At 38.6% G+C, this 13,053-nt stretch overlaps 1 protein-coding gene across 1 annotated transcript in view; it reads left to right on the top strand.

Annotated features, from left to right (window-relative positions):
* The window catches only part of EPS15 (epidermal growth factor receptor pathway substrate 15), a 191,869-nt gene that overhangs the window by 32,967 nt on the left and 145,849 nt on the right, over nt 1-13,053 (top strand). The window contains exons 2-4 of the mRNA XM_042781661.1: nt 785-826; nt 10,199-10,288; nt 11,307-11,354. Of these exons, the coding sequence (XP_042637595.1) occupies nt 785-826; nt 10,199-10,288; nt 11,307-11,354 (180 nt within the window). The remainder of the gene's footprint in view (nt 1-784; nt 827-10,198; nt 10,289-11,306; nt 11,355-13,053) is intronic.

Here is a 13,053-nt window from a genome sequence, read left to right as displayed (position 1 = left end):
AGGTAAATGTTCAACTCCTATGCTTGTCTTTTGTTTGGCTGGAAGCCACAGGTGTGGGTTCAATTCCAGACCTGAAGGGCAGCTAGGGACCATAGTCTCAATGGTTCCCCCAAGCTCTGTCAGACCAGCAAACCTGGTCCCCCCATCTTTTATTTCCCCCCCAAATGATTATGAGTTTTGTTCCACATTGTTCTCCCTCTCTATCCAGGATCTCCTACATAGATCCCCCTCCAAGTGGTTGACAGTGGGAGCTGGGCACCACCTAGTTCTTCTGGTTTCAGTTGTATAGGCTGCGGATTGCATGGTGTACCTGTTGCTTGGACAAATTGTTTCCATGAATTTTTGATAGTCTTCATTCTTCTTTGCTCTGAATGAGGAGAGACCCATTGTTGCATCTAGATGTCTGCTTGCAAGCTTTTAAGATCCCAGTTGCTACTCGCCAAAGTAGGATGTGGAACAATGTTTTGCGTAGTATGTTATGCCAATTGAGCTTGATGTTGCCTGTGACTATGGTCCCGAGCCAACAGGTTCAACTACTCGCTCCCTCCGGGTAGCTGGCTGTGACGAAGAAGTGACTACAACTTTGTCCCTTATCAGCTCTACTATACCCCTGGGAATTCTTACAGATCATACAAATATACTTATAGAACCATTGTCTGCCAACCCTATATATGGTCTTGGGTACAGTCCCTGCTACATAGACCTACCTAATAGTTCTGAATGCTGGCTATATTAATAGAAGTTATTGAATAGCATATAATTTCTATTTATTTATTTATTTTAGCTATCAAGTGGGAATCCTCTGTATGAAAAATACTATAGACAGGTAAGATTTTGTTTCTTGGTTTTCTTGTATTGAATATAAAATGTACTGCCAACCTTAATTTATACATGCAGATTATCATTGTGCTAGATAAATTCTGACAATTTCTTGTTTCAATTTGCTGTGCTTTGTTGTTGTTGTTGTTGTTATGTGCCGTCGAGTCGGCCCCGACTCATAGCGACCCCTCAGTGGGTTTCCGAGGCAGTATCACTACGGAAGTAGGATTGCCCAACCTTCCTTCCGATTGCTGTGCTTTAGCCTCCTATTTTCAATACTTAATGCTTTTGTCAAGCTCTCAGAAAAATTAAGGAACGATTATTAAGCTCAAACACTTACCTATGTTAAAAATACATAATTAGATATATTCACTTAGATATAAATACCTGAATTAATTTATAATCCAAATAGAAATTACTTTAAGATTTGTTGAAGTATAATTTTTAGAAAATTAAAACCATGACTCTTACACAGATATGAAATGAATATGTGTCAAAGATTTTTTTCAACTAATAACTGAAGGAGATCTTGTGGTGCAATGCCTAAGACATTAGACTGCTAACCAGAAGGTTGGTGGTTCAAACCCACCAGGCACTTTATGGAAGGAAGGTTGAGTAATCTATATCCGTAGTGATACCACCTTAGAAACCCAGGGAGGGACACTATGATTTGGATCTGACTCAACTGCAGTGAGTGAGTTTTACCATGGATTAATTAATCCCCTGAGAGTTTACGCAGTCTCATTTCCAGGTATTGAATCATTTTTTCCAATAGTCTCCTTATATGGTAATCATGATTACAGAAAAGGTTAACCTCATTATATTTGATCTTGTAGTGCCTAAGGCATTTGACTGTTGACCGGAAGGTTGGCAGTTCAAACCCACCAGCTATTCTGTAGAAGGAAGACTGGGCAATGTACTTCTGTAAAGATTTACCGCCTTGGAAAACCCAAAGTGGGTCACGATAAGTCAGAATAGACTTGATGGCAGTGAGTTGTTTTTGTTTTTTGTTTTTTGAGTTATGTACATAGTTGTGGGCCTTCTTGGGTTTGGGGTCGTAAATCTAGAACCTTGCGCTATTGAGCAACTTTTAACATCAGAGAATTAATTTCTGCTGGAAAATTTTTGTAAGGAATCTCAGATTGTGCTTTTAAAATCTATTTGTTCCCTTATCTCAGGATTCTAACCTTAAACAAATCTTTCCACTGTATTTTACCTGTAAAATAAAACAAAACCCAAAACCTAAAGTGGTTGCCATCAAGTCAATCACAACTCATAGAGACTCTGTAGAACAGAATGGAACTGCCCCATTTAAAATTTTTTTTTATTATGTGTGGGGTGTAATTTTACAAAGCAGATTCATTTTACTCTCAGCAGTTCATACATATTTTGTTTCACAGCACTGATTACAATCCTTACCATAGAATAGTTCTCCTCCCTGTGGTTACCCCTTCCCTGTATCTTTTTTACCTATGCATTCCTATCTGTCTAGCTTTTCATTTATGCAAGGCTGTAATCTTCATGGGAGCAGACGGTCACATCTTTTTCCATGGAATGGCTCCTGAGTTTGAACTGCCAGCCTTTTTGGTTAACAGCTGAGCACTTAACCCCTGTGCCACCAGGACTCCTTTATTTAACTTGTAGTATATACAAATTTAAATAAATTTTTTCATTTTAAAGTTTCCCAAATTTGCTCCTAGACTACTAGTAAATGACCTTCCTTTACCAGGCCAGTACTCTCAGAAGGACTTGGTAGGCATTAGCTCTACATGAAGTCAGTCCTTGTTCCTTACTGATAAGGCTTGTTCTGTTTAAAGGAATGGAAATCATGCTTAAATATGGCCTTGTTTTGTACAATGGATTTACCCAATTATATCTAAGAAAGAGAACAAATTGTTATTATACATCTATTATACCTGTATAACTTTCTTGCCATGAAAGTGAGGACCTTCAGTAAAAGTATTTGTATTTGAATTCTGATGGGCCAGTGAGAATAAAATAATCATTTTAAACGATCTCATCTCATTTTTCAAAAGCAGAGTCTGTTAAGTTGAGGGTAGGAGAAAGCTTAAAAGGAAGAAGAAAGGGCTTCTTTATATATCTATTTAAAAAATAGAACACTAAAAACAATTCCAAGTAAATAACCATAATTGAATTTTCTTCCACACTTCATTCAATCCAGTGTAATTAATTCTTGGTGCTCTAGATCTTGGGTTAGCCGTCTGCTTTTGTGAAGTATATACATCTGCTTCCAGAATGAAGAGAATCCTGAAAATCTTGACTTAGTCCACTGGTGTAGTCTGAAAGTTATCTAACTGATGCTAAGTTGGAAGCTTTTACCCAAAGTCTACTTTCTGAAGTGTTAATAAATTTGGATGGCATGGTATAGTCCTTTTCATGAGGCTCTGAGACTTTCTTTTTTGAAGATATGATTGGATGTACCCTGTAGCTTATGCTAGAGCCTATAGGCAAGCATCTGAGTACAGCAGAAACTACCTGTACGTAGCAAAAACTAAATGGCTGTGTTTAATTTATTACAGTAACCAGAAGAATGGAGGGGAGTAAAATTCTTTTTTTGAGCTGTAGTATATAAATATTTCATAAAGCGTTTGATCAGTGTTTCCTCTGAGTACCTCTATGTTTATGTTATGTGAGAGTTGGAATTCCTTTTCCACCCTGGTCAGGGAGTAATGAGTGGACAAAGGAAAGGAGTTCTGTAAATTCTAGAGGTGAATTTCCCAACCCTTTCTGTACTTTCTTGTTACCCCAAATTTGAAGGATTGGTCAGCTCTTCCCTTTTGGCTGAGTGCCTCATTTATTCCATGTTCTGCAACTTGAAAGGAAGGGCTTCTCTTTTTGCTTCTTTGCTCAGATTGGCCTCTCTGGAATGCTTTGTATACATTTACAGTAAACTTAATATTTTTACTAATCTGGAAAAAAAGTTACCTCACAAATACCCTAGTATCATTTTACCTTACCTATGGTTTTTAAATACTTAGCTTTTTATTTTTGCAAATAGAACTTCATGTTAGGATATTTTAACAAAAGAGAGAGACATCACTCCAACAACATATAAAAAAATAATACATTATGACCAAGTGGGTTTCATATCACATATGCAAGGAAGATTCAACATTTTTTAAAACGATCAACATCATCCTTCACATAAATAAAACAAAAGAACTACATGATCATATCAATAGATGCAGAAAAGGCATTTGATAAATCTAACACCCATTCCTGATAAAACCTCTCAGCAAAATAGGAATAGAAGGGACAGTTCTCAACAAATTAAAGGGCATTTATGCAAAACCAACAGCCAAACAAATTCTTAATGGAGAGACTGAGACCAGTCTGGTTGTGAACAGGAACCATACAAGGATGCCCTCTATCACCACTTCTATTCAACATTGTATTGGAAGTCCTAGCTAGGGCAATAAGACAAGAAAGGGAAATCAAACTCATCTAAATTGGTAAGGAAGAAGTCAGACTATCCCTATTTGCTGATGATATGATCCTATACCTAGAAAAGCCAAGAGAAAACTCCTGGAACTGATTGAGAGATTTAGCATAGTGGCAGGATACAAGATGAACATACAAAAATCAGTTGCATTCCTCTACACCAGCAAAGAGACTGCTGAAAAGGAAATAAGGAAGTCAATACCATTAAAAACAACAACAACAACAACAAAACACCTCACTGCTATCGAGTCAAATCCAACTGTTAGTGATCCCTCCTTGGGTTTTTGAGGTGATATCACTATGGAAGTATATTGCCCAACCTTCCTTCCAAGGAGTAGCTCGTGGGTTTGAAACTCCAGCCTTCTGGTTAGCAGTGAAATGCCTTAGGCACTACGCTACCTATACAATAGCTACCAAAAAAAAAAGAAAATACTTGGGAATAAATCTCACTAGAGACACAAAAGACCTGTACAAAGAAAACTACAAATCACTACTCCAAGAAACCATAAGAGATCTACATAAATAGAAGAACATACCATACTCGTGGATAGCAAGTTTGAACATTGTGAAAATTTCAGTACTACTCAAAGCAATCTGTACATTCAATGCAATCCCAATCCAGATCCCATCAACATTCTTTAAGGATATGAAAAATCCAATCACTAAATTTATATGGAAAGGAAAGAGACCTTGGGTAAGCAAGGTCCATTGAAGAAGAATAACAAAGTAGAAGGTCTCACACTCCCAGATCTCAAAACCAACTATACAGCTACAGTAGTCAAAACAGCCTGGTATTGGTACAATGACAGACACAAAGACCAGTGGAACAGAATTGAGAACCCAGAAGTAGATCCATCCACTTATGGTCAGGTGATCTTTGACAAAGGGCTGGAATCAATGGGGAAGAGATAGTCTCTAACAAACGGTGCTGGTTAAACTGGATATCTGTTTGCAGAAAAATGAAACAAGATCTGTACTTCACACCATACACAACAACTAACTCAGATGTATCAAAGACTTAAATGTGAAATCTAAAACTATAAAGTTCCTCAAGGAAGAAATAGGGGCAAATTTAGGGTCTCTGATATATGGCATAAATAAACTGTCAAGCGTAACCCAAAATGCACTGACAGCAGAAGATAAACTAGATGAATGGACCTTCTAAAAATTAAATTTTTATGTGCTTCTAAAGACTTGTCCAAAAGGGTAGAAAGAGAACCTACAGATTGGGAAAAAAATATTTGGCAACAACATATCTGACAAGGGACTTAGCTCTAATGCCTCAACAACAAAAAGGTTAATAATTCAATTAAAAAATGGTCAGAAGACATGAATAGGCATGTCACTGAAGAGGATATTCAGGTGGCCAACAAGCATGAAGAAATGCTCACAATCATTAGCCATTGTTGTTGTTGTTAGGTGCCTTTGAGTCGGACCTGACTTATAGCGACCCCTCTGTGGGTTTCCGAGGCAGTGTCACTATGGAAATAAATTGCCCAACCTTCCTTCCGAGGAGTGGCTGGTGGGTTTGAACCACTAGGCTTCTGGTTAGCAGTCAAGTGTCTTAGGCACTATGCTACCAGAGTTCCTTCATTAGCCATTAGAGAGATGCAAATCAAAACAACAATGAGATACCATCTTGCCCCAGCATTAATGGCAAAGTTCAACAAGACAGAAATTAACAAATGCTAGTGAGGATGTGGAGAGATTGGGACTCTTATACACTGCTGGTGGGACTATAAAATGATATAACCACTGTGGAAAGCAGTATGGGGATTCCTTAAAAAGTTGGAATTAAAATACCATTTGACCCAGCCATTCCATTACTAGGTATATATCCTAAAGATATATGCACACCCATGTTCATTGCAGCACTATTTACAAAAGCAAAAAGTTGGAAACCACCTAGGTGCCCATCAACAGAAGAGTGGATAACCAAACTATGGTCCATGCACACAGTAGAATACTATGCAACCCTAAAGAATAACATTGAATCTGCAAAACACTGCATAATGTGGATGGACTTGGAAGACATTATGCTGAGTGAAATAACTCAATTGCAGAAGGACAAGTATTGTTTTAGTCCATTATTGTAAAAAGTCAAGGAAAAGTTTATATATGGAAGGAAATTTTCTTTGTTGGTTACCAGGGGTGGAGGAGAGGGAAGGGAACACTGCTAGATAGGTAGAGACAAGTATTGATTTGGGTGAAGAGAAGGGCAATGTACCAAATGTGAGTGATCAACATGGTGGCATTGAGGAAGAGGAAAATAGAGAGAGATGCATTGGGAGGTACAGACAACAAAGATGAACCCTTTTGCACATATAGTACTGTGTTGTCAGTGATGGCAAACATTGATATGTGGGTGGATAGATAGGTGGACAGGCTGAACGATTAGGTATGTCTGTGGAGGGCATAAATTATGACCATGTATAGGGTTGGCAGACAATGTTTCTTCAAGTGTATTTATGTTCTGTAAGAATTTCTAGGGATATAGTAGAGCTGACAAAGGACAAGGTTGTGGTGACTTCTTGGTCACAGCCAGCTACCCGGAGGGAGCAAATAGTTGGACCTGTGGGCTGGAGACCGTGGTCACAGGGAACATCAAGCTCAATTGGTGTAACATACTACACAAAAACATTGTTCCATATCCTACTTCGGTGAGTGGTGACTGGGATCTTAAAAGCTTGCAAGCAGCCATCTAGATGCAATGCTGGATCTCTCCTCATCCAGAGCAAAGAAGAATGAGGTAAACCAAAGACGTGTGGAAGCAGTCCAAGGGACTAGTGTACCATGTGAACCACAGCCTATATGACTATGAGACCAGAAGAACTAAATGTTGCCTGGTTACCACTGTCAACCACTCAGACGGGGGATCTACATAGGACATCCTGGATAGAGTAGGAGAACAATGTGGGACAAAGCTCAAAATCATTAAAAAAAGAAAAAAAAAAAAAAAAGGGTGGCCAGGTTTGCTGATCTGATACAACCTGATAGAACCCCTGAGACATTGACCTCTAGCTGCCCTTCAGTTCTGGAATTGAACCCACACCTGTGGCTTCCAGCCAAACAAAAGACAGGCATGTGAGCTGAATATTTACATTAGATAGATACAACTCCTTGGAGAGATTAATAATAGGAGACTAGAAGGGCTGTGTATGCACAGGAAGACAGTTGGGGGGCAGGAGTACATGGGAGAGAAGGACACAAGGAAGAGATAATGGGGAAGAAGTGGGAGGGGAGCTGTTGCCTTGTGGGAGATAGCAGTCAGTGTCATGAGACAGTCTATGTGAGCTGCTGTATGGAAAATGAATTTGCTCTGTAAACTTTTACCCAAATCACAATAAAAATTTTTAAAATAGAGACATTATATTTTACTGTTGCTGTTTTTGTCTTGCCTTACCATCACCAGTTTTTTTTTTTTTTAATTTTGTTGTTGACAGCAAAATACTACACCGCTTCAACTGTTTCTGCATGTGCAGTTCACTGACATTGATTACATTCTGTGGGTTTTCCAACCATTCTCACCCTCCTTTTCTAACTTGTCATTCCCCCATTAACATAAACTCACTGCCCCTTAAGTTTCCCGTCTGATGTCTTGAATTGCTGTTGTCAATTTGATCGTCTATAGATAGCTCTTAAAGAAGCTTAATGCTCAAGGCAGACATTTTTTTTACTACTTAAGCTACACTGTTGTTTTGTTTCCAGAAGACTTCAGGAGATGTTTTTGGTTTAAGGTTTAAAGGTGATCTCAGTGCAGTCATTTCAGAGATTCATCCAGCCTTCATGACTCCAGAGAGTCTGGAGTCCATGAGAATTTGAACTTCTGTTCTGTTTTTTCTATATTCTACCCCCTTTGCTCAGGATTCTTCTGTAGAATCTTTAATGAAAATGTTCAGTAATGGTAGCTGGGCAGTATACTCTTCAGTTCTTCTGGTTTCATAGCCAAAGAGGCAGTCCAACAGCAGTTGTTTTAAATTAAAGTTTTTTTTTTCTTTTTTATTTCTGGAATATGTCCATTTTCAAGTGTTTTTCTGCCCTTGGTGACTTTATTCTGCCCCCATCAGTTAAAATGATGTATTTTTTTTTAATATGCTTTAGGAACTTAGTTTTACAGTTAAAGTTTATGATGTAATCACAACTGGTTTTGAGCTGATACTGCTTTGACTTTTTTTTTTTTTTTTAAGTTGTGATATTTGGGTGAAGGTTTACAGAGCAAATTCACTTTCCATACAGTAGCTCACATAAACTTTGTCTCATGACACTGACTACAATTTACCACAGTGCAACAGCTCCCTTCCTACTTCCTCCCTATAGTTACCTCTTCCCTGTGTCCTTCCCTCCGTGCAATCTTGCCCCCTGAGCTGTCTCCCTGTGCATACACAGCCCTTCTATTCTCCCATAATTGTTCTCTCCAAGAATGTACCTGTTGTTGTTGTTGTTATGTGCCATCCAGTCGGCCCCAACTCATAGCGACCCCTCCTTGGGTTTCCAAGGCAGTTTCACTACGGAAGTAGGATTGCCCAACCTTCCTTCCGAGGAGTGGCTGGTGGGTTTGAACCGCCAGCCATCTGGTTAGCAGGCAGGTGTCTTAGCCACTATGCTACCAGAGTACCTACCTAATGTAAATGTTCACCTCACATGCCTGTCTTTTGTTTGGCTTGAAGCCACAGGTGTGGGTTCAATCTCAGACCTGAAGGGCAGCTAGGGGTCAACGTCTCAGGGGTTCCACCAGGCTGTATTAGACTAGCAAACCTGGTCCCCCACCCCCTTTCTTTTTATGATTTTGAGTTTTGTTCCACATTGTTCTCCCACTCTATCCAGGATCTTCTACATAGATCCCTGTCCAAGTGGTTGACAGTGGGAGCCAGGCACCATCTAGTTCTTTTGGTCTCATAGTCGTATAGACTGAGGATCCCATGGTGTACCTGTCACTTGGACTAATTGTTTCCATGAATCTTTGGTTTTCTTCATTCTTCTTTGCTCTGGATGAGGAAAGACCCATTGTTGCATCTAGATGGCCACTTGCAAGCTTTTAAGATCCCAGTTGCTACTCACCAGAGTAGGATGTGGAACAATGTTTTGTGTAGTATGTTATGCCAATTGAGCTTGATGTCTGCTGTGACTGTGGTCCCGAGCCCACAGGTCCAACTACTCACTCCCTCTGGGTAGCTGGCTGTGGCCAAGAAGTGACTACAACCTCTTTCCTTTTCAGCTCTACTATATACCTGGGAATTCTTACAGAACATACCAATACACTTATAGAAACATTGTCTGTCAGCCCTATACATGGTCTTGGGTACACTCCCCACTGCATACCTAATAGTTCAGCCTGTCCACCCATCTATCCACCAGTATATCCATGTTTGCCTTCACTGACAATGCAGTACTGTATGTGCAAAAAAGGTTCATCTTTGTTGTCTGTTCCTCCCATGCACCTCTATGTGCTTTGACTTTTCTTTTTAAAGTTCTGCAATTTCTAAGAGTAAGTATAAAAACAGAAGTTAATGATTTAAAGATGTTTGAAGAGGCAGATAACATACACCATTCTCATTTGTCAGCAGATGTCTCCAGTATATGCTCCTGCACCATTGCCATTTAAGTTTATTGGAATTTAAATGGCAAGCATAGAATATTTGGAGTCAGAAGATAATGTTTTACTACTACCAATCCACTGATGTGCTTTTCTTCTCTAAGCTTCAGTTTTTTCATTTGTATAATGCATGATGAAAAATACTTTATAAATTGCCAGTGCTTTCTAGATGTTACTGTACTCATATAGCCTTTACAGATATTATTTGGCTATTACTATTCAAAGGATTTCCTTTCCAGTTTCCAAATTACAGAGATGGAAGCAAGTAAATAATGATAATTTTGCCTCTGTGTTTGTTTTAAATATAGAATTTATGTCTTTCAGGTGGATGTGGGCAATACTGGAAGGGTGTTGGCTTCTGATGCTGCAGCTTTCCTGAAAAAATCAGGACTTCCAGACTTGATTCTTGGAAAGGTAGAATTTATTCATTATAACTAGATTATAATGAATATTTAGTACTGTAAATGAACTGGATGCAAGGTCAGAGAGATACCATAAAGAAAACGAAGTTAGAACTGAGTCAAAGATTCTTTACAGTGACAGAGTGGAGGGATTTGTGATATAGTGATTTCTCCTCTTGAAAAATAAGATGCTTTCATATTTTTAGAAAGAAATTGATTTTTAGTGAGATGAAATAAGGAAGTAATATTATATTTGAGTATTACAGGGAGAAACAGTGCTGATTGTAACCTTGTCACTCATTCACAAAGAGTTGACTCTATCCCTACTTTCTCTGTTATAACTGTGTCTTATTGTGTTTAATGGGAGCTCTGGTGGCATAGTGCCTAAGGCACTTGACTGCTAACCAGAAGGCTGGAGGTTCAAACCCACCAGCCACTCCTCCGAAGGAAGATTGGGCAATCTACTTCAATAGTGATACTGCCTCGGAAACCCAAGGAGGGGTCACTATGTGTCGGATCCAACTCGACGGCAGTGAGTTTGTTTTCTGGTTTTATTGTGTTTGATGTATGGTGAGTACATTGGGATGGGAAATTTTGGGAGCACATTGAGGTGAAAAACTCCTCTATTGGTGTGATCCTTATATATGATATTGATAAATATGTTCAAAATGCTGAAAAATAATCAGTATAATACTTTAATTATTCATTCACAAGTAAACATTAACCATCTCAAACTGCCCATAGGAAAAACAAAAACAAAAACATCTTAATAAGGTAATAAAATTAGGTGCCCTAAAATCAGGGCAGTATTTTCTAGTAGAAAGAGCTTTGGACTCAGAGTTAGAACCTAGACTATTGAAAAAAAAAACATTGGAATGGAAGTTAAAACCTGAGGTCACTTCTTTCTCTAATGCTTTGAAAGTTCCTGAATGAGTCACTTAACCTCATTGGGCTTTAGTGCTAAATAAACAAAAAGATGACTTTTGTTGAAAAATGGATTGATACTTTTTTTTCTCTTCTCCAAATTTCAGATTTGGGATTTAGCTGACACAGATGGCAAAGGTATCCTGAACAAACAAGTAAGATTCAGAGATTTATATGAAACGTTTTTTGAGTAATTTAAAATACAAAATAACCAGCAGTTTTTGTATGTTTGTGCTAAGAATGGGGTTCTTGTTTGTTTTTGCCAGCTGTGACGTTTTTGCAAAGGCAAGTGTTAAAACCAAATGAAAATATTTTTAGTCACTACACATTAAAATAAGGAACTCTTGTGGTGTAGTGGTTAAAACATTTGGCAGCTAATCAAATGATCAGTGGCTCGAACCGACCAGCTGCTCCACGGAAGAAAGATGAAGCAGTTTGCTTTCGTAAAGATTTATAGCCTTGGTAACCTGATGGGGATCACTGTGAGTCAGGAGCAACTTGATGGCAGTGAGTTTGGTTTGGTTTGGTTTTTGGAGACATTAAAGTAATTCCCAAAGGTTGTTAGTTTGATGACATTGTTTTTCCTGGGGTTTATTTTTCTCAGTTTTAGTTTCAGAGTGGCTTTTCTCTTTGTATCTTCTTATGAATTAATATTCTTACATGTACAGCTTTATAAGTAAAAGTTGGTGTAATTAGTGTTAAGTATAAGTGAAGCCCAGTAAATTTGAAAAGAAGCTTTTGGCCAGTCAGACCTGAGTATTGTACTGGAGGTCTTATGCTGACATATAAACCAAAAAATAGTTTGTGGGCCAGAAGTAAAAGCTAGGCCAGAGATATACGAAAGTGGTTATGACCACGGGATTTCAGCACCATCAGCATGCTTTGAAGTTCTGCTTGTTGGGGCTAGATTTCAGAGTTCTGTAGAATTGAACTCAAAGCTTACTTTAGCTAATACTTTTACTGAGTGCCATTGCTCAAATATAATTTCTCTCTAGGGGAATAGCTGAAGCAAGATCAATCCCAAAAGCAGGGTGGGAAAAATTAGATAAGATGGCCAGAATACCCCTTCTCTTAATTAAAATTTTAGGGCTAGATTGTAGTCCTTATTGAAGCCCTAGGGAAAAGGGCCAGTTGGGTACATGAGAGGCATAGGAAGACTAAATTCATCTGGGAGTGCCGTGCATTCGTTGAGCAAATATTTTTTGAGTACCTGGTATAAACCAGGTTTTAGGAATACAGAGGTGAACCTGACAGATGTTATCCCTACCCTCGTGAGCTTACAGTATAATAAATTCTTCTATTTCTGCATTTTGGATGTTGAGTTCGTCTTTGTTGTATCAGAGTGGCTAGAGTTATGGCTGTCCGATAAACTTTGATGTTTGGGCAGGAGATACAGATTTGGAAATTAACGTATGAAAGAAAGTAAGTAAAACAATATTTATTGAGCTTCCATTAGCCAAAACAGCACTAGGCACTTTCCTTCATAGTTTTTATTTTGTTGCTTATAATACATTTTAAGATAGATATTGCCTACCTTTTATGGAACAGTTTTATGTATCTTGCCTGGGACCTTAGAACTTTAACTAACGAAGCTGGGCAATCTACTTCTGTAGTGATACCGCTTCTTAAACCCTTGCTATGAGTAGGATTCGACTCCATGGTAGTGAGTTTGGTTTGGTTTTGGTATTTCACTTCAGAGTCCATCCATATTGCAGGAATAGATCTGATTACCAGTGAGTAATTTAATCTCATATAGAGTGAGAAGAAATGTTGTTGTTGTTGTGTGCCGTCGAGTCAGCCCCGACTCATAGCGACCCCTCCTTGGGTTTCCGAGGCAGTATCACTACGGAAGTA

The sequence above is a fragment of the Orycteropus afer genome, unplaced genomic scaffold (genome assembly GCF_000298275.1).
Source record: "Orycteropus afer afer isolate SDZICR_OR568_19922 unplaced genomic scaffold, OryAfe1.0 scaffold00145, whole genome shotgun sequence".
In the NCBI taxonomy this organism is placed as follows: domain Eukaryota; kingdom Metazoa; phylum Chordata; class Mammalia; order Tubulidentata; family Orycteropodidae; genus Orycteropus; species Orycteropus afer.
Note: the sequence above shows the minus strand (reverse complement) of the source record. Positions and strands in the feature narration are given on the sequence as shown.